Source organism: Achroia grisella, unplaced genomic scaffold (assembly GCF_030625045.1).
Source record: "Achroia grisella isolate CSIRO2021 unplaced genomic scaffold, CSIRO_AGI_Agris_v1 utg782, whole genome shotgun sequence".
In the NCBI taxonomy this organism is placed as follows: domain Eukaryota; kingdom Metazoa; phylum Arthropoda; class Insecta; order Lepidoptera; family Pyralidae; genus Achroia; species Achroia grisella.
Window position 1 is genome coordinate 3,480,040 of NW_026713022.1, and position 22,542 is coordinate 3,502,581.

The window sequence follows — 22,542 nt, forward strand, 5'->3', positions numbered from 1 at the left end:
TTCTTTTTATTAAATGCTTCCCTTTCTTAGAACTGTTTATATCTTTTATCGATTTTCTCTTTCTTCAAAGTAGTTTGTTAGATTCCTGCTTTTCTTTAGTTTTTCGATTTGTTAGATGCTTGCATTTCATTCAAATTGTTTGTTCTTCCATCTATTTTGTGCTACAAAATAATTCGTTAGATGTTTTCTTCCGTCTGAATATGCTTGATTTTTATCTGTAATTTAATATGTTAGACGATTCCTTATATTTTTTACTCACTTTGAATTATCTAGTGACCAATGCAGTAGCTTGTTCACAATTTTCAGTATAAACAAGCTATTGACCAAGGTATTATGTACAGGATAGTATAAACCATGGTATTATGTTAAGCCATTTTATTAAACGTGTAAAAATATCGTCTTTTTCAAAATATTTCATATATTGGTATTTATGTTATTCCTTTCAATCTGCACTACTACTACCGCTTCTGTGTTATTGATTATTAAGTTATACCTTTTGTTGCAGATCAAATAAAGCTTACGAAGAAGTGTCTCCTATGACAGAAAACCAAAACAAATCGTCTATAGCTACCAAACTAGCAGCGCTTACTCACAAAGCACAAAACTTCGTAAGTACCTACTCGCCTTTCTGTCTACATTTTTCCAAAAAAACTTTTTTGTATCATGCAATGGGAAAAGCAAACAAGCATCACCGGATTTTAAGTGGTGATCGTCGACTATATACATGATTAGCAGTACGGACCTCCCATTATAATGTGTCATCATGCGTTGCTATTTCAGAGGATTAAAATGTCATGCCTCTTATGCTGTAATTTCACTGCCTTATCTACGTCTAACAACCGAAATACAGCAAAGCAAAGCAAGCTTACAAAACAAGCTGCTGAGCGACCGAAGTAAGTGAGATCCACGGTAAGAAATATCCACGGAGTCAACTATGGGTGCTGATGATGGACAAATAATAATAATTGATGTAGATAAACTACAAGATTACTTATATCATATTCAACATTATCAAAACTTACAAATCGTTTACATCTATATGGTATGGTATAATATTCCAAGCTAATCTATAATTACTGCCAACAGGCCAGCCGTATCTCCTCAGCGGCAGGCAGTCGCCGCGCGTCCATTTCCGATGAGGCTGTTGTGGTGCAAGCCGCCTCTGCTTCTTCAGGGGTATCCTCAGGTGGAAGTTCAGGAGACGAGGCACCTCCTCCGCCTCCGCCGCTACCAGCCCCGCCAGCACCACCGGCACCACCACCGAAAGTTCTAGAAGAACCGGCGCTGAGACCTTCGGAACTAAAGGGACGACTTGGTAAGTATATGAAAAAATCATGGCATCTTACCACGGTTTATTTATTTTTATTGAGTTCCCGATATATCGGCAGTGTTTCAAGCGCCATGATCACGAGTTGATTGAAGCAGCGCAGCGGGTAGATGGTAAATGAAATCCCGTCTTTTTTCCTAAATGTGCGTATATATAATGACTGCTTCAAATTTAAAATATTTTTCACTCAAAAGTACATACTAGTACATAGAATGATTTGGACTAGCTGTTACTAGCGGCTTCCTTTGCTGATATCAACGTTGTATTTTTATTAAAATGAATAAAATTTCTTAAATAAGAGTAGCCTAATTTACTACCTATATTATTTGCTATCTGCGAGTAAAAGTCCTATCAACAAACAAACGAACTGACTGACAGGCAGACTAAAATTAAATCGGTGTAGTTTTCACTAATGTTTTGCAATGAGTTGCACTTCAAATATAGCGCACGTCAAAATTGCAATTGGTTTGCAAAACTTATTTATGAACTTATATCAAATAACACAGATAAGAAGTCGCAGTGTCAGCTAGTTAATTAATATTTTTAGCAGCAAACATAGATATATAATAAAAAAATACATTAAGACAATGTATGAATTTACTTTTTACATAATACTATACTATGCTAAACAAACTATTTTCAATATTGTTTAATTTAAAAATGAGTTTCTTTGTTATTTATTTTAATTCGTCATTATCATCATTTCAGCCTGGAAGACGTTAATTTTATTTAATGGTATATATTTGAAATCTTTTATTTATTAAAAATTTTGCACATTCAATTTTTCACACGGAGAAAGAGATTGGTTATTTCTAAATCCCAACCACTCCATCACAACGCCTCTTAGTCGAGTATATGAAGTTGCTAATAAAAACTAATGTAGTTATATTTACATATGTACTAAAATTACTTAAAAGAAATTAATAAATACTATTATTTGTATTAAGTCTTGGCAGTGGGTGGGTAACTCTGTTTCACATATTTCGGTCACTAAGCAACTTGCTTTAAAACTGCTTTTCGGTTGAAGGATAAGGCAGTTAAATTACAAAATAAAATCTTCATAATGAAGATGATGATTTTTAATTTTGATTGGAATTTCAAACGAAGTAACTATAGATGCAATGAAATTCTTGAGCTCTAAGATTCAATACACTCACTTTTCAAGTAGGAGCACAGTTTCAATAATAATAACCTTGGACAATTCACACAGCGGTATCTTGTCCAATTTAAGCAGAGCTTATATTATGGGTTTTTTTTGTGTCTATCCTGCAATCAGTCGAAAATTATGAACAGATGTGGTAAATGTTACGTCGCGGGTAGAGTGTGATTCCCAGCAGAATCGTCGTGTCTTTAGGAGGTCCTGATTAATCACCGGGTTACTGTAACCTATGGCTTTTAAGTCTACCTATGTTGTCAGAGATTAACAGTTGGTTGGCCAGCACATTGGGTTTACTAGCCGTGTCTTGTATTTGGTGTAGCAGTGTTTCTCCAATGGGTTTTTTGTAATTACAAAACCTACACGCTTTCATATTAGTATTGATGTGCTGTCGAAATATCGGGAGTTCATAAATAGTATAATCATGGAACATATAGCTTTTTATATAATATATATAATTACGTAGACATGTTTTTATAAAACCTTCTTGTACATTATTTAAAAATGTCATTTATTTAAATATATTTGTATTGAACTTTTACTTATAAGAGCACTTCACTGCGTTTTACCGACACTTTTATATTTCACGGTAAATATACTACGTATACTTTCGCAAAGACATTGCGTCTCTCTCTTTTACATGTAAGAAAGTAAAATTAATCAACTTATTTTATGAAATAATTAATAATATGTCTTAAGACTGTAATATTAGATGTATTAGTCAGAGACATCGTCAATTGCAGTAGAATAGAATATAACTATAATATAGTAGCGAATAGTTCGGATATTTAACAAACAAACATTAAACAACAAAGCAAATAAAAGCTAAATCCGTCCATTTGCAATTAAATATATAATAATACATAAAGCGCAAAAAATATGTACTTCTCTTTACGAAAATTACGTGGATGTTCCTCTGAATGAAATTTCGCTTATAGTTTATATTAAGGAGTGCAGAATATTGATATTTTTTAAATTATACATACAAAATACATTAAAGCAATAAATAAAATACATTATATACACTACCATGTATTTGTATTACGTCGGAATATGATCACTAATAGAGAAGGTCGTAACGCATCCAGTAGCAGTGGTCAGATTTCCGTACTGAATATTTGTGGCTTGTACACATGCTAGTGGTAGCGGAATTTATAAAAATAACATAAATAATGATATGAACTTCCGTAAAATAACAACAAATTCAGTCAAATATGGTACTGTAAAGGCTAGACGGGTCTAGCTAGCGAACTTTGAAAAGGGCGAGCACAATAGATCTATGTAGGTCGCAGTGCTACAGGTGCTACACATCTGACAATAGCCCAAACAATCCAATAAAAAAAAGGCAAGACGCCTTCAGTAGTTCGTGCGAAGCCGGGGTGGGTAGCTAGTGTTTAATATTTATAATGACGGTACATTCACAATTAAAGAGTTTGTTCACTTTCTACGACTGGTGGCCACTTAGTTGCGTACTGATTCGTACGTACACAAAACTGTACTAATGTATGTTAATTTAGTGTTCCAAGTTTTAAATTTGCACTCAAGTACTTTCCTTTTCTAATATTTATAAGGTGATATTACAGATGATTTACTGAAAAGGTAAAATATATTATTTATAATAATAATAATAATGCCCTTTATTCCGAAATTTACAGTTATTTTAAGTATAATATTTGTTTCTCAATATATCTCTAATTTCAGTGTGCCTTTTGGCATAGGCCTCCTCCAGCGACTTTCATTGATTTCTATCCTGTGCTACTCGTGCTGTATTATTTACATATATTTTACTAGCTGTTAACTGCTATTTCATCTGCATTAATCGTCATTTTTCTTTTGACATTAGAGATAGCCTCTATCCGTTCTCGTGATATAATCAATCTTTAAATCTCATGAAGATCCCTTCAGCTGCACTTGAAGAGTGTTGGACTCTATTTTCCGCATTTAGACTCACTTTTTGGGTCGTACGTGATCTGTTCAGTCATTTTGTGGTCAAAGGGTTCAGTATAGATATATACAGACAGACACCCTTTTGATTGTATAAAATTAGTATTAATTTAGATGTCAAGAACAAAAATACACAAAGTCATTGGAGTTTTTCATTTGTTTAACTAGATTAATTAAAATACGTGAAAGCATATAAATATATGGTCACGAAATTGAAAGTATTTGATGTTATCTCTTCCACAGAATTAACAGCTGTTTAGTTAAGCTTCGGAACGCATGCTGAGTTAGATTACGTTAGAGACCGAATTTTCCACCTCGAATACGACTTTATTACCGGCGATTACGATCTCAAATACATTATGTTTTAAAACACTGTATGTACAGTATGTTTTACAATCCTTTCAAGATGCATTTATTATAAGTAGTATGGAATATTGCTGGCTTCACTCATTAGAAAGTGGCAGCGTCGTAAGAAGTGTCGCTCATCAGAGAAAAGTCAATTTTCCTAAAGTATTTACTGATTTATATGTGTAGATATGATAGAGTAGAATGAATATTTTGATAACATAATATTATATATAATAATAATAATATTACACCTGGACAATTCACACAACGCAAGTCCCAAGGAAGATGTATATTTCTTTTGTAAATACACATGAAATTTCCATAGAAAACACCCAGACCCATTGTTTGTACAAATGTTTGTATAGTGTGAAGAATCGAACTCGCGGCCATCGGAAGTAAAGCGGTGTGCTAAACCGCTTCATCAAGCTTCCGTTAGTCGTGGATTCGATTCCTCACATGGTAAAAATACTTATATTCATAAGTATGTTTGTATCGATTTGGGTGTTTTCTATGTGTATTATGTATGTATTTGCAAAAAAATATATCTAAGTATTTATATTGTTTGTTTAGTACACATAACACAGGCTCTGCTTAGCATTGGACTAGATTATGTACATAATATTCATAGAATACCAACAATCGTAAGAACAAATCATACTCACGAATAAAAATGTTTGTACCGTGCGAGGAATCGAATCCGCGACTATCTGAAGTAAAGAGGCGTGCTAAACCGCTGCTAAAATATGTATATAGACGTCTTCACGTCTCAGATGAGAATACTGTTTTGTATTCAACTCAACTCACTGTTTTTGGCGTAATTTTTATTATTTTTTATTATTTTTAATTTATGTTCTGTTATTATTATTATTATTGACGTTAACTATACAGAAAGGTAAATTGCGTCTTTGTTTACAGCGTGAATGTACTGTAAATTGTACAGGTGTTATTAATTTGAGATTGTAATTAAATTCAAGACTTGAGTAAACAGACTGAGACAGTTTCACGTGGAGCTGCCTGAATTTAAATGTTTCTGCATTACGGTTAACATCTAATTATGCCAGTAGGATGTCTGACACTTTCTATGCGTCTCGTACAGGAAATATTTTAATTTTTTATATGTCTGTTTGTAATGGAAAAGTAAAATTCAACTATAAATTATCTGCAGTAAGCTATTCTAACAGTTAGTAACTTAGACTGTATTCTGCACAGGCAGTGTTGTAGAATGTAGCTTATCTTGGATCACATCATCATCATTTGCTTCTTCCTTATCCCATTTATTTGGGGTCGCCATAATATGATTTTCTCTTCCATTCATCCCTGTTCGCAGTCATCGCGCTATTTTCTTCCTTTCTCACCATATCATCTTTCACACAGTCCGTCCATCTCTTTATCGGCCTTCCTCTGCCCTTATAACCATCCACATTCATATGTAACACCTTAGCTTCGATCACAAATAACATAATATTACGCTTGGACATATAATTGTAGAACAGCAGATAAGATAATATTACACAGTAGAACGTTTCCGTTGTAGGTTTAAGCCCTAGCCTAGCCCCAGCCCTATTGTAAACAAGAACTTGTAGAGTAAAAAATATTTTCAATCGACTTCAAAAAAGGAGAAGGTTTTAAATTCGACTTTATTTTTCCTCTTTCCTTTTGCGAACCTCATTACCTTTTCTACGTGTATAGAATTTGATATATATGTTTTTTTTAAAAGATAAATATATCTACTTGTAGTAGTGTTTCATATAAGATTTAAACAGCAGTTTATGATTTAATCTTAATAAAATAAATCAGATTTTCGTTGACTGAACACAGCATTATTGACAATAATACCGTGTTCACGAGAGGCCACGAAAAACTGTAGCTGACGTTATCTAAAAGGTTTCAGATTATTGTTTTTGCAGACGCAATTAAACTTGAAAACGAATCAATATTCCAATGTAACGTTTCGAAACTGAAAGAATACGGCCTCGTCCAAGTTTCTCTCGATAGTGATGTCGAAATCCATAGTTTTTCCATGAAAGGCGAATTTTACGTAAACCTGAACACACTAGTCCGTAACTTGCTTATAACTGAACAGTAGAGGCGCTCATGCTGAACATTTCATAAGTATATAGAAGGCATACTTTGATAGCGACAGCTTTACCCATTGCGAGGCTCCGGGCTACGCGAGGCCTACTCTAATGCTATTGGCCACAGGCCTTTATAGCTTCACCGGATGATAGGGGGACGAGTGCAGATGGCGCTCCAAACCCGCGAAAGGACTTATGGAGCTGCTGAAGTTATTTCCCGCCTGGCTAGGCCCATTGTCCTACGTGATATGAATGATTATGTGAAATTATCGATTGATTCAAGGAAACTATGCCTTATTTTGCTTTTTTAAATCGTACTTTTTTATTTTTATATTTTAGTTTTGGTAATTTTGTTCATTTGCGATTAAATGCCTAAATCGGATTTTTGCAAAATGCCACTCACTGGTAGTTTAAAATTTGTTTTGGTTGTTACGCGAAGCCACGCCACCCCCTAAGGCCGCCACTGTTCACTGATTTATCTTACACGGTTAAATAGCTCAAATTCTTAATTCATGACCATGTATTTTTAATTATTACTAATATACAAACTTATCGAAAGAAAATATAATACAAGGTTTTTTATTTATGTATTTATAAAGGCAAACAAGTTAACTTATTTATATCTATATCCTAGTGTCGTCCAGTGGTTGAAATTCAACCATAATTAATTAAGGTTATGTTTGAGATTCAAAAGATAAATAATATTAATTTATTCTCAATTTTACCACAGACTTATATTTACAAACAATTTGATACACCCGCGTTTATACTCTTTTGTTTATTAACAATAAACATAGTATTATATATAAATATTAGTAGTATATATGCATGTGTCAAATATATATACAATGTTCTTTTTATTAATTTAATATATATTTAGGCATAATTGAAAATAATGTATATTAGTATTCTGCACTCCTATATAAGTTATAAGTTTGCGAAATTTCAAATTCCTCTATTCTCGCAGTTTGCGTAAAAAGGGGTAAAAAGATTTTACTTCAGGTATTAATATCTAGTTGGTTAAAATATTCAATCAATTTGACAATATAATATATAGGTCAAATGGAGATTGTAAGTGAGACTTTCATCCACGCGTTTCATAACTTGTTTATTTTACAGCACTTAACGTATAAAATTTAAAAAGATATTAAATTATTGACGACCGTATGAAATAAAGAGCAGTTCGAATGAGTTTGTAATATGAAAGTTGTTATAATTATAATGAATTATATAATGATCTATTGGTATAATAATTTTGTATAATAAAGATAATCATCAACAAATGATCAATTGTTATTGTCAATCAGAGATGGTAACAGATGATCATTACTTCATTATTATTATGCAGCTGTGGTTCTCACGATTCAGATATCCACTCGTTGAATACAAAATTGACTAATTATTGATCCGGAAGTTGCTTTGCTATTGGAATCGTTGATGTATTATAGTTATTAAAATTACGGCCTGAATGTTTCTGCAACCAACGCTCCGGTTTGCATATGTATAAATACATATATAATATATATATATATATATTATATATATAACTCAAAGATGACTGACATAGTGATCTATCAACGCACAGCCCAAACCACTGGACGGATCGGGCTGACACTTTGCATGCATAAAGCTACTATGACGTAAGCATCCCCTAAGAAAGGATTTTAATAAATTCCACCCCTAAGGGGATAGATTAACGCAAGCGAAGCCGCGGGCTAAAGCTAGTATTTTTATATAAATATATAACTATTTATATCTTTATACTCTTGGTCACGACATTACGAGGGGATTTCGCTAATTCTTTCTTAATTGTCAGGAGAATTGTAAGAACGTTTCTTATGAAAAGAAAATTAGGATAGTTGCATGGATTTTGTTTTATTAATTATATCAATGGTAATTCAATACTTATAAATAAGACAGGACAACGTTAATGGGTTGGCTAATAATAAAGATTTATGTTACATTTATATGCAATTTCTAATGAATTTCTTGGTCACCTCGCCTTTGATAGATATATCTAATTATACTTATATACATATTATGGGATTGTCAACTATATAAGTCATGGTGAAGGTAACGCTAAGGTAACACACACACCCATATTTTACGTAGCACAAAATGAACCCTTTAAAAATTATATGGTTTGTTTTCGTTTTGTCATTTTTGTCATCACTCGCGAGATTCTCCCGTCAATACGATTAGATACGATTAGCCAAGACAATGAATACAAATGATAGTGTGAAATCGAACTACTAGACAGCCGAGGTCATTAATTTTATATAGTAATAATAACACTAGTTTCTACCAGCGGCATCATCCGCATAATCATAATTAACTGGGATAAAAAAAAAACATGCTTTACACATAAGTCTTTCTCCATTCCGAATGCTTTGATGTACCTACTAAAAATTATGTGCAAAATGATAAACAATCGAACAAGCTAACTTTCATATTTGTACCTAATATTATTTAATATTATGTTTATATTTTTCTATTGATAAGATTTAATTGTATTTGGGTACTATGATATATGTTGTATCTTACTAAAACACATAGATATATTTTGTGTACATTCATTCACAATTTAATTGAAGTACCAAGTATTTACATAAAATAATTTTTACGATACTACTCCCTCTCCTCTCTACGTAAATCTATTCTCTCTTTACGCCAATAAGTCGGTAATATTTCCAATGATCTTATACATACGATAAGTATTTAAATATTGAAAATATATTTGTAATCACTGTGTACATTTTCTCGACAACAAGTAAATAGAAAACAAATATTCGAATGTGACTGTACACAGTCGTCGCATCTTTAGTTGCGGGATGCGTGCCCGCCGATGCGCAGACTTTCTCTCCCCACCTAACTGGCGCATTTTACAGCGGGGCGGCGCGGGTCTGCGGCGTCCGCAGATGACGAGAGACCACGCGGTGCCAACCTCGTCAACAAACAACCAGCCCTGCCGTTCGTGCCTCCCGCGTTCCCCAACAAAGCGCCCGACCGCCTCATCAAACCCTCGGAGTATTTGAAAACAATCACGGCGCCCTGCAAGCGGGACGACCGCGCGGCGGAGGCCCGACCTCCGCCGCCGCCGCCCGTTCCTAATGGCAACGTGCCGCCGCCGCCACCCCAGCCGCCAGCAGTGGCCCCGACACAACCCTTGGCTGCGATCAGCAGCGCTGAACTCTCCGCGGTCAGACTCAGGACCCCAGCTACGAAAACATTATCAGCACCTCCGCCCGCGAGGTCTGTCAGTCTACAATGCCTGTCGAGTGGAGCGGAGAATTATAAAAGCGCGAAAACGGACTTGATCGAGGAACTGAAGATGTCGAAAGATATAACCGGTATAAAGAAGATGAAAGTCGAACGTGCCAGGAGGGAGAGTCTTCAGGATAAGGAGACGTTTACGGAGTTTACGAAGCGATTCACAGCTGAGAACTTTGTCGATCAGGTCAGTGGTATTAACAATCTTATTATCGTTTAAGAGCTACAGGTGCTTGTAAGAAGTGCTTTCTCGATTATTTAAAAGAAAGTGACATAAAATATGTGTTCGCCTACATGAATTTCTTTTAACGTATTAAGATATGAAATATATAAGATCTATATAATTCAAATCTATTAATTTTATGAAATCGTCAACCTAAATTTAATATTCGATACAAGTTTTACAATATCTTGTTTATCACAGGAATAGAAGAATAACAAACATAGGTTTTTTATTTATGACTCTGAAATACACACTAAAATAATTACCTAAATATATACCCAACATAATTATAATAAAATAGCAATTTCTACACAGTTAAGTAATGCAAAATGAAACTACAGTTGCAATCTTTCACTATCACGAATTAAGTTTCTTACTAAGTAATAGAAGTGAATATTCGGAAATATTATAAAGAGGAAGCATTTTTTAATTGTATTAGATTACTAAAAAATGTCAATCGTCTGTAGAAATCTATATTAACAGCGAGTAATATGTACTATATGTTATTTAAAAAAAACAAAGGACCGTGGATAGACGCAAACATACGTTTTTGCTCGCCCTATTTCAGAGTTCGCTGTCTAAACCCGTTATGGATAAATTTTTATCTCAGGATAGTATGTGCTTTCTAAAGGAGATATTTTCTCTATGCATATAAGATGTGTAGTGGCGTTTCCTCATTAGAATAACGTAATAACGTAAAAATTAACGGCACTGTTAATATTTATTAGTAGAGAATCGCAGACGACGCGCCGCGCTTGGGGGCAGTTGTAGGCATTTTCCAAGAAGTGCAGTTGCATCCGTGCATTTAACCCAGTGATCTACTTCCCCCACCGGCCGACTATCTCCAAGCCTCGTCTAATATCTAACGGCCGTGAAACGCAACATGACTGGCATTTTTGACTAAACTGCCTCCACGTACAGTTAAACGCATTTTTTTATATCACAATACAATTATTTATACGGCGTATTTATTTTTATACAAAACTTATATAAAATGTAGCGAAATGGCAAACAAGCTGATGGTTAATTGATGGTCAATGGTAACCCTCGCTTGTATACATGAATAGCACCACGGACATCATGTAATGTGTTTATTTATATGTGCGTTTGTATCTACTAATTTTGCTTTTTGTCTCATTCCTCAGTCAAAAACTACTTTACATAGAAAACTGCTTGGTCGATGAAATATGTAAGCCAGAGGTATTCACGCTTACAATTCTGTACTTTTTTTATCAGTAAAATGATCTAATGATTGTCAACAAGGAACAGTAGATGGGTATTAAGATAGATACACGCAAATGATTGTTGTGGAAAAAAAATAACTGCGGACAATTAACACAGCGCCTTCTAGTCCCACGGTAAACAGAGCTTGTGTTATGGGTACTCAATTGTCTACTGATATAAATACTTAGATTTTTTTGTATATAAATACATAATATAAGTAGAAAACACCAAGACCGATACGAACAAGCATACTCATGAATACAAATGTTTGTACCGTGCGAGGAATTGAATCCGCGACCGTTGAAAGTAAAACTGTGATATAAAAGACTAGACCACCGAACCTGTCTATAAAAAAAAATATTTTTATAAAAACACTTCAATTTTTGTAGCTTATCGTTTCATTGCATTAAGAAATAATATGTGAATAGAATAGATTAGTAAATCATTTCAAATAAACTTAATTTCTGCACTTTTGAATAATCAAAAAATTTTTTAAAATCTACCGTTCATTCGGAAAGCTGTCTCATCATAAGAAGAATAAGCAGGAAACTTGTGTCTTGCTCTATTAAATAATTTCATATTTATATACACAGTACACAGTAAGTTCATATTTTACAAGACGAAACGTGTGAATACAAACTACCAACCAGCACTAATTTATTAGGCTCAAATATAAAAACACAATAAAATTAAATCAGTCGTAGTGATAAAAGCAGACCAGTCCATACAAGCAGTATTCGTTCAGGATTATGACGGATGAGCTAGCCATTACTAATAATAATTTCATATATATATATTAATATATATATAGTCCATTATATACTCGTCCACTTTTTGTTGAATTGGGAGATATTCCGAGTGATACGAATTATACTTTAAAGGATATACGGACGATATGATGTTAAACGTAATTTTAATATTAAAATAATCATTTAAATCTGTCTGACATTAACTAAGCCATTACTAAAAAAATTTCATATATATATTCCATTATATAATTGTCAACTAAGAACCTAAAATTAAAAATTAAAAAAAATAATAATATGATGACTAAAATATATTATTAAAAGTATATACGGCAACGTATGATGTTAATCGTTCCCTCTTTGATATTAAAATATATTTTTTTTACAATAAAAGAATTTAATAGACAACAAAATTATGTATATAAACCTCTATGTTCATTCAACATTTTTCGCGCTAATGCCGATTAAACTTAGCCCATTTTAGCATGTTGCAATTAGGTGTGTGTAAACCCATGTCGCTTGCAATGTTATGCACTATTGATGGTCTACAAAATAACACTAAAAGCGATTATAGTCACGGTTATTCAACTGGAAAAGAGAGTCGTTACATCAAAATTAATTATTATTAAAAATTACATAAATAGGTTGCATTCAATAATCGTATGTTGCATAGTATGTTAGAGATTATAAATAATTACTTATTTATGACTCATAATAATACTGACAATAATAATATTGCCATCTTGTTGTAGTCTATTATTAGTTGTATACATTATTAAGTGTTTTATTACTGTTATTCCGATAACATCAAATTGGTTTGCATAATGTAGAATGTATTATTACATTATATACATTCCATAGTTAAGTTTAAAAAAAAAGTGAGTTAATATATTAAAATTTATTGTTTATTGACATCGCTATGACATTTATATACTCGTATCAGATTGTTCTATATATTTTTGACGGATTTAGTGGTCTAGCCTTTTAGCACACCACTTTACTACCGATGGTCGCGGGTTTGATTCCTGACACGGTGCAAACATAAGTATGATTGTTTGTATCGGCCTGGGTGTTCTATTATTATATACGTATTTACTAAAAAAAAACTGAGTGTTTATATCAGTTGTCTAATACTCATAACATATATTCCGCTTACTGTGGAACTAGATGGCGCTGTGTTAAATGTTCGGGGTTATTTATTTATTTATTATGTATGTATGTTTAGGATAATAATATTAAAACTTTAAACATACCCATACTACAATTAGCACAAGTAGGTACACTACAAATCTTTGGTAGTAAGTCATGTGGATTAACACTGAGGCTTATAGTAGTTCCAAATAATATAATAATTGCAAAATTAGTAAAAGAGTAGTCAACTATTTTTAATCTTTAAATTCCGTATGTTTTTCGTTGCAACATGATATTACACATAATTATATGCACATATCGAGTAATCGACAGCTATTGAAGCATGTTGAACAATTGGAATTAATGAAAAAAACAAATAACGATTTCAAGCTGAAATTTCTTTGAATGTGCTCACCGTGGTATTACACATAGAGGGTTACACTGTTAAATATATAGTATCACATCATGTAATATCGAAGTAAAAATTAATATTTATCTCGCTCATTATTCCTAAACTATGAGCAAGATATTGTTAAAATTTTAAAGGTTTATTATATATAATAATAAACCTAGAATGAATGAATAAAATTTCAATGTAACTGACTGTTACATTGAATTACACCTACGCGGTACAATTTGCTTTCTGTTTTTTTAATAATCTCATAGGAAGTATGAGAATTTTCCTTAGTGAAACTTAAATCTGTGTTCTGATTTATTTCTAAATTTCCTAGTTTTCATAAATTAGAATACGCAAGTAATGACTCTATGTCAAAACTAATAGTATGTAGTGCTAGGACAAAAAAAATTATAGTGACGTAATAATTTAAGAAAACATAGTCTATTTAGTTATGGTATATTTCATAATGTTTATTACACCCATACTATTCTGTATAGAATCATATATATAAACAAAAAGTGATCTTACACACTCCAATATGAAGGTATATTTGAGGTCTTCAGCGAGCCCTTCAAGCTTCTTTCGACTGAAAGTGATTTATTATCATCTAGTTAGGTAGATATACATTATTTCAAAATAAACTTCAATATTTTATTGAATTAAATTAGTATAAATTGTACAAAAGTAGGGAAATCTAGATATGGTTATGTATTGTTTTCGGTGCCCATTTGCATCTAATTAAATAGGTATGTACGAATTTGTACGTATTTTAATGTTTTTGTATCGCCAACAAAATACTACCTGCTCTACATAATGGTAACTGACTTAAAAAAAAGAAATTCTGTTGGCGACCGGTCGCCGCAACCTCTTTTGATACTTTTATTATTTTTAGAACAGTTCTTTTTATACGTAATGTTTTTGATACATTTCAATTATTCTCTCATTGTCCTTTCAGTTCGCAACTGTATTTAAATATATTTTATTATCATATTATATACGTGTTTTCACACATACAGTCCATCGATCCATTACAAATTCAGTTGAGAGATTCTTACCCGTTCTTCTCAATTGAATCTGTACACTGAATTAGGCGGTAGGGAATTTTTTAATACCTAAACCGTGTCGTTCATAAACGGCTAAAATGTCCTACATGAACAAATGTTTTTTTTATTTAATTTGTTTTAATAGTAGACTGGTAGATGTCGTATGAAAGTAAAGTAAAGTAAATTATGCATTACTTAATTTATTAAATGATTATATAATAGTGTAATGTCTTTCTTATACAGAGAGACGCCATCTTTATTTCTCATCCATTAATTGGACAAATAATAAAATTTAAACTCACGACTGTGACATGCCGAATTAGATACCTCAAAAAGCTTATTGAACTTCCAAACAATATACTATTGTTGTATTCAATAAGAAGCGAAAGTTATATCATTTGGTTGAACGTTTGAATGAATAATATTTATTTTGGCTGTGCTCCCGTGCTCGCTGTTGTATGTTTACACTTCATGACTTCACGCTTTCGCCGCCGTCTGTTGCGTCCGTTCGTGGCGTTCCCATTATAAATACTTTATTTCATTTTCACAATGAAACTATAAATTTAATAACTCGTAAATATTTAATTAAATAAGCTACATAATTTATTATGGCCGCATATATATTACCTCTCAGTGCCATGTGTCTACAGTGAGATGTGGATTTGGTACTTAGCTTTGTTACAGCGTAGTCTTGACTTCCAACAGTTGTAACCTCTGTTCTGGTTTTCTTTGTATAGTAATATCTGTCGCTTTCTTTGTGGCGACATCCTTTTGGCCTATGTTTTATTCTATATGTGTATTTCTCATTTATTTTAATTTTTATTATTTTGTTTCAAAATATATTTTCTTTCTAAATATTATACTTTTTACTCTACTTCCTCCTCTAATCGATTTGATTCTCCTTTGTACCATACAAACTTGGAATGAAATGACGACAGCCTAAGCAGAGATTTGGACACCTAGCGGTGCTCTCAGACTGAAGTCCTTCAGGCAGGAGTTTGCCTTCGTTCGCTCTATAAGTCCTTGCGGGTTTTGAGTATTACGTGCACTGGTGGTTATTTTTTTGTCGGTTGAAACCGTAGAATCTAGCTACGGCCAACAGAAATTTAAAATAGTTTAAAAATAGAACAGAGTCTATACTATATCTTATAGTATAGAATTTAATAAGTAGCCTTAGTATCGTGGGATAGAGACGCATGAGGTTTACTCAGCATAGTTTGATATGTTTTTGGTGCTGATCATATTTATAGAAGATTTTTACCGTTTTACAACACGTGGGTCGTCAGCTCGCTAGAACTAAACAAAGATTTCTATTCATATATACTATGTAGAGGTTTTCTCTAGAGATTACAGCATTTTGTTGGGGTTAAGATGGGTTTATTAAGAATTCTTAAGAGCCAGCAACGCGCACGTGTTAACCCTGGTGTTTCAGGCGTCCTTAGGCTATGGTAACAATTTACCATCAGAAGAGCCGTATTGCTGTTATAAAAAAACCATTAGAAGCTTTTTTTTTTGAAGCGATGGTAACATAAACTCCATTGATTCGAGAAATATCTACAAATACGTTTCGAATTGAGAAATGAATGATTAAGACATATAGTCGAATTTTCTGGATTGGTTGATAATAAATGTACTACAAGACTTAATAAATTAATTTTATTAGTACTTTTTATATCTGCTTTCTATACTTTTGCTCGACTCATGGACAGCGGACATCTCGAAAGTGTAATACGGGCCCGAGAAAGTTTTAATGCAACAGATTTAAACATAATTTAATGATGCTCAGTAGGTGCTCACTTAGTAGTTAATTTAGTTGCTTTTTAGTTTAGTGTCATTGTTGCTTCAAAGGTTAATTAGTCAGTATCTATTTTTTGTGAAGTTATAATGGCACACAAGCTGACGGCCTATGGTAGGTGGTAACTGTCGCATAGGCGACGGTTACAATACTGTACTGTGTATATATACAATACTGTACTGTATATATATATATATATATATATATATATATATATATATATATATATACAGTACAGTAAAACAGGTAGAGGCGTTATATACACCCGCGATACCACTCATGCATTGTCATTGCGGAGGACTCAGACGTCATGCCTCTTATCGTGTAATTGTCCCATAAGTTAGAGATTTTCATACTTCGCGTTTTATCTGAGATAAATTTTAGATGCTTTTACTATAAAATAAAGTTATAAGGAAGGTATTAGAGTACATACGTACCATTTTAATGACATTTTCTTACAATTTGAGATATTTTTGATCAAACATTACGAATAATCTGTTTTGGGAATTACGAGTATGTTTTGAATGAAAAGGTCATATATGACGATAAATTACTGGTCTAGTTACGCAGTCTCATGTGGGATACTTATCATAGACGGTATAATATAAGTATCTCGAAGTTGTGAATTCTTAACTCATTCATATAATTAGTTATAATACTGCCATCAGGTATTTTTTTGCCATTTAAATCATATAATCAAATATCATCTTCTTGCTACACAGCTTTACTTTACTATTAGTCAAATTTTTATCAAATTATTTGTCTTATTATAACGTCTTAAATCAATGCAATGGATATTTAAATAGTTAAAAATTTGTAACACTTAAGTGCAATTTCACTATTTACAAAGAGTGAAGAAAATAACATTTTCGTAGATCATTAAGACATTTCTATTATGCAAATTTTAGAATAACAAATTAACTTTTACTTGCAAATTATTACGTACTTGCGAAATGTTATTTGGTGCACATGATTTTATATTTCAGTAAATATTCGACTTGAGAGGATGCTTGAGTGCCTAGTTGTGGTTGTATGATCACTTTCTGTCTGTATTTGAACTACTTTCAAAATATATATATGATTAATCACTCGGTTAGGAATTATGTAAGAATTCCCGAGCTCGAAGAAAATTAATACGCGCATATCATTGCTTAGTTATCTCCATTCTTTGGTTTTATTACACTTTATTTTAAATAATCTTTGAACAAGACAACGTTTTTTATAATTGTATCAACGCTACTGGACACAGTTTTTTGAACAACACATACGGCTATGATAAGCGACGTATTTTGTGTACTTTAATTAATCTGTGGCGAAAAATTTGCGCGGGAAAATAAAGACCGCGCAAACTTCTTCTAGAGGAATTATTTTTGTTTTTTTTCCTATTGATAGTATAATTCGTATATCTATTATTATGACGTAAAAATATTACGTCGACTATTTAAGAAACAACACCCTAAGTTATTAGAGTAGCATAGATTAAATTTAGGTTTAGGTTACATGTGCCACAGATAAGATAATATTACATAGTAGTGCCTCTTTAATTGGTCATAGACATGACTTGCACAGTGCTTGTGAATACTCTGTACCTTGGATTTCTATATCAGAACGCAATTTACAAAGCAAGCATACTGCAGAAATGACTAGCTAATAGGTACCGTTCATCTGTCACGGTGGTCAGCGCAGATCGCGTGATGTAACAATAGTAATTTAGCATTTCATGTAACACCCAACTGAACGGTACTGGTCGTTTAACTATGTTCACCAATGGAACGTTATCTATCGTTGCAAGATCGTTGTTGATATGGAAAGAGAAAGAAATATTAAAAAGTATTAATTGGCTAGCTATTAGATATGTACTGGTGTAGGTATCTGCAATAACAGTTACGTAAGTTTCTATACTTTTAAGGTTTGTAGTTGTAATCTAACAATGGAATTTTAAACGTTCTGGTTAGGACCTTAACTTTCATATTCATTGGGAGATACTTGCAAAGTCATTAATTGATGCAAGTTCAAAATTTGATAAGTAAAAAAGGATGTAGCATTTGTTCATCCGATCGATCCGGCTTTAGCCGAGGGTCGAATTCCTAGCGGTGTCCTCAGACTAAAGTACATATTATCCATCAGGCGGGAGTTGGCCTTCAGTCGCTCTATAAGTCCGTTTGAGGGTTTAGAGTGCCATTTGCACTCGCCGCCTATCGTCCGGTGAAACTGTAAAGGCCACCTGCGGCCAAAAAAAAAAGATCTAAGGTAGCATAGGGGAGCCCTATTATCTTTTAGGTCTGTATACTTACATATTTCAGTTATGCAGATATTTATTATAGTTACATTGTGGGTTAGATTCCGTATCTAGATTTAATTACATAGTAATTTCATTTAGTTTACTAGCCTACTGCGTAACGTAATTTAACAAGCGGGTGTGAGATCTTATAGCTTTGAAAATGAATTGTTATATTAAGAAATTTGTCAAGGGTCGGTCTATAAAATATCAAGCAGGAGTGGCATCTTTGATAAGGAATTTCTATAATAAGAAATTGTCAAGAATTTGACTTTCAATATAAAAAAAAATTATAAATACAGTTAGTCAGATGTTAAAGTATTCAATCAAACAAAAGAGAAGGAATCACTTTGCTATGAATCGTTAAGGGTCGAGAAAAACACAAAGCAATTGAATTGTATGTTTAATTTTATTCCATCATCATTGACACATGTATAAATTAACTGCCGATGGTCATGGAATCCCTGTTTCCTTCACCATGGACGGCTGGTCGACGGTAGGGCTGTCCCCAGGTACCAGAGCGGGACGCGGCCGGGAACGTGATCCCTGCATGGAAGAGACAGATGCTGGCTAGGAGAGCAGCCGAGAAAGCTAGACGGGACTTGGAGAGAGAGCTAGCTGGAGAGGCAGAGAGGAGAAGAGCGGCGGCTGTACCTGCGTGGAAGAGGCAGCTACTCCAGAGGAGAGAAGAGGCTGAGAATAGACTGAGGTATATATATTTCTTCTTTTAACTCCTTGTTTGTGTTTCTATTTACTACTGTTAGTACAATATATTTCTTATTTTTTGTTTACAAGTTTATAATAAACAAAATTTTTACAATGAATTTGTAGACAACTCCCGATTTCAACGACATCGGTGGTCTAGCACACCGCTTTACGGTGGTCGCGGGTTCGATTCCTCGCATGGTGTAAACGTTTATGTTCATGGGTATGATTGTTTGTATCGGTCTGGCTATTTTCTATATATATTATTATCTATTTAAAAAAAAACTAAGTATTTATATCAGTAGTCTAGTACACATAACACAAGCTCTGCTTACCGTGGGACTAGATAGCGCTGTGTTAAGTTAACGTCCAGGGTTATTTATTTCAATTAAATTTTTTGCCGTCAAGTAGATATTTTGTAACTTAGTTTCGATTGAAGAAAATAACAGGGTCATAATACTCTGGAATGACGCTTTCCACCTGACCACTCTTGCCACACGATTATGTTATGTGTGTGGATTGAATATATTTTAACTTTACTTAATATTTTATTTAGACACTACAATTATTACTATTTACTCGTTCATAGCAGAAACCAGAGAGAATATATAGACGATAAGTTACAGATTAATAAATCTTTATGTATCTCCATAGATTATACTTTAACATATGTTTATATTAAAAATAATGAGTTATCTATAATAATTCTACCCATGTGAATTTGGCCATATATATACGAACTAGAAAAGAATACGAGCTGAGTTTCTTGTCAGTTCTTCTCATCTTGAAATCGTTCCGAACTGACGGTAGATTTGATATATCATAGGAGTCTGCAATAGACCTACAGTCCTACATAATAAAGATATTTTGTGTTAATATTACATACATACAATTGTAATTATTTCAGACAATCCATGTACACACCAAAAGTTGAAGAGACGACCGGCACCAACGGCTCCACGAACGGCGACTGGCGCGCCTACCCGAGCGGCACCCAGCGGGCAGTTTCTATAGACAACATTACTCTATGCTACGAAACTCCCTCGCAGCCGGCCCGAGCGCCCTCGGAGGCGAAACTCTCCACTGACCATTGTAACGGTTAGTTAACATCTTAAGGATAAAGGTAACGTCCACATCGAATATGCGCTTGAGGAGCCTCGCTGTATCAAACGCAGTTCATTGTGTTGGGGGCCATCCATTAATTACGTCACACGTTAGGGGGTAGAACGGGGGGATGAGGGAGAGTCGACAAGGGGGTGGAATGGAGATGAGTCGACAAGGGTTTTTTTAGTGGATGATAATGGAATGATGCACCCGCCTGCGCTAACGGTTTACGCTGGCGGGGCACCAGTGGAAGATGATATGATCAACATGAAGTCAGGTCAGTTAGCCCATTGTGATAAGTTCATCGGGAATTTATCACGATGGTTTCCAGGAGGAACTGCGTGGAGGTCAACCTGATATGGTACATTGTTAGCAATGGGATCATCAGTACACATTACTAACAATCCCCTTCCCCCCGACAAGGGGGTAGAACGGAGAGGGAGTCTAAAAGTATAAATAAAAAAAAAAAAAAAAGAAAAGAAAGGAAAAAAAAAGGAAGAAAGGAAAAAGGGGGAAAGGGAAGTGAAAAAGGGAAAAAAAAAAAAAAAAATTGCCGAATTACGACAAAAAGTGATAAGGTGATGGAAAGAGTTCTTAATTTTGTCATATTTCAAAATCTAATAAGTAACCCACCAGATTTAGACTATTAACGAAAATAGTTCTAATTTCAAAATATATAATTACTAGAGAAGACTGAGGTCCCTGATACGATCAATCTCTCGTCCAATTCCAACGGGATCGAAATTACGACAGTCTGAGCCGAGGTTGAAACCCATAGCTGTACCGTCAGACTAAAGTGTCATAACCGTCAGGCAGAAGTTGGCCTTCAGCCGCTCTATAAGTCCTTCGTTAGAACTCCTAACCCCCATCCCATTTGCACTCGCCCCTATCGTTTGTTGAAGTTATAACGTTCGATCCTCCGTGTAATTCAAACGGGAATCGAAATTACGACGGTCTGAGCCTAGGTTTCAACCCCTAGCGGTACCCTTAGACTAAAGTCGTGTTTCAAGAGTTGGCTTTCAGCCGCTCCACAAAACCTTCCGCGGGTTAGAGATGTCATGTGCACTCGCTCCCTATCGTTCGGTGAAGCTGTAAAGGTCAGCATTAAAATAGTTAAAAAAGAAAGACCCTTCCTTTTTTGGGTCCCATAAGTGTGACCAACTGTGACAAGCATCTTAAATTATTTAAAACGTGTGACGTGACTTATGGATTGCTCCTTGACTGGACCACGCTCCGCTGCTAACAAGCCGTAAGATTACAGAAATATAGTGTTGTTTTTTTTAATAATAACGATTGCTATCTTTATATATTTTACAAACCTGTTAGTCCAATAATCATTATGTCAACATTAATCCAGTTTTTATTTTATTTTAAAGAATAGGCTGTATGGCTTTGTACCTTTGTCTTTCGCGTTGTGAATAAACTATTACTTCTTATATACTAATGGTAGGTTGTAATATAATGTACATAGTGTACAATAATGTACGTATACTTATACACTTATACGTATTCTACACGTATACCATATAGAAGATAAATATCTGTTATTTATTATGAAGAGAGTAAGATAACTTGCAAGTTATAAGAATAAAAAAAAACAAATCAAAGTTATTTTAACAAGCAATAGATAGAGTGACTCAAGATGAAGGTTTGCATGTATAATACATGCGTGTATAGAACAAGTCTAGAAATTCAAAGATTTGTAATGTATCGGTCGCTAGTAAAAAATAAATATACGAGTCAAATTCATAATTAATAGTATAGATAATTAATAAA

General features: G+C 33.6%; 1 protein-coding gene across 3 annotated transcripts in view; it reads left to right on the plus strand.

The window, feature by feature from the left end:
- LOC131851270 (espin) overlaps positions 1-22,542 on the plus strand; it is a 120,152-nt gene that overhangs the window by 95,708 nt on the left and 1,902 nt on the right. For 2 of the 3 annotated variants that reach the window (XM_059201746.1, XM_059201748.1), the window contains 5 exons: positions 506-608; positions 1,087-1,315; positions 9,739-10,307; positions 19,458-19,666; positions 20,570-20,760. In XM_059201746.1, coding sequence (XP_059057729.1) covers positions 506-608; positions 1,087-1,315; positions 9,739-10,307; positions 19,458-19,666; positions 20,570-20,760 — 1,301 coding nt within the window. The remainder of the gene's footprint in view (positions 1-505; positions 609-1,086; positions 1,316-9,738; positions 10,308-19,457; positions 19,667-20,569; positions 20,761-22,542) is intronic. The other variant, XM_059201747.1, reaches the window with a different exon arrangement.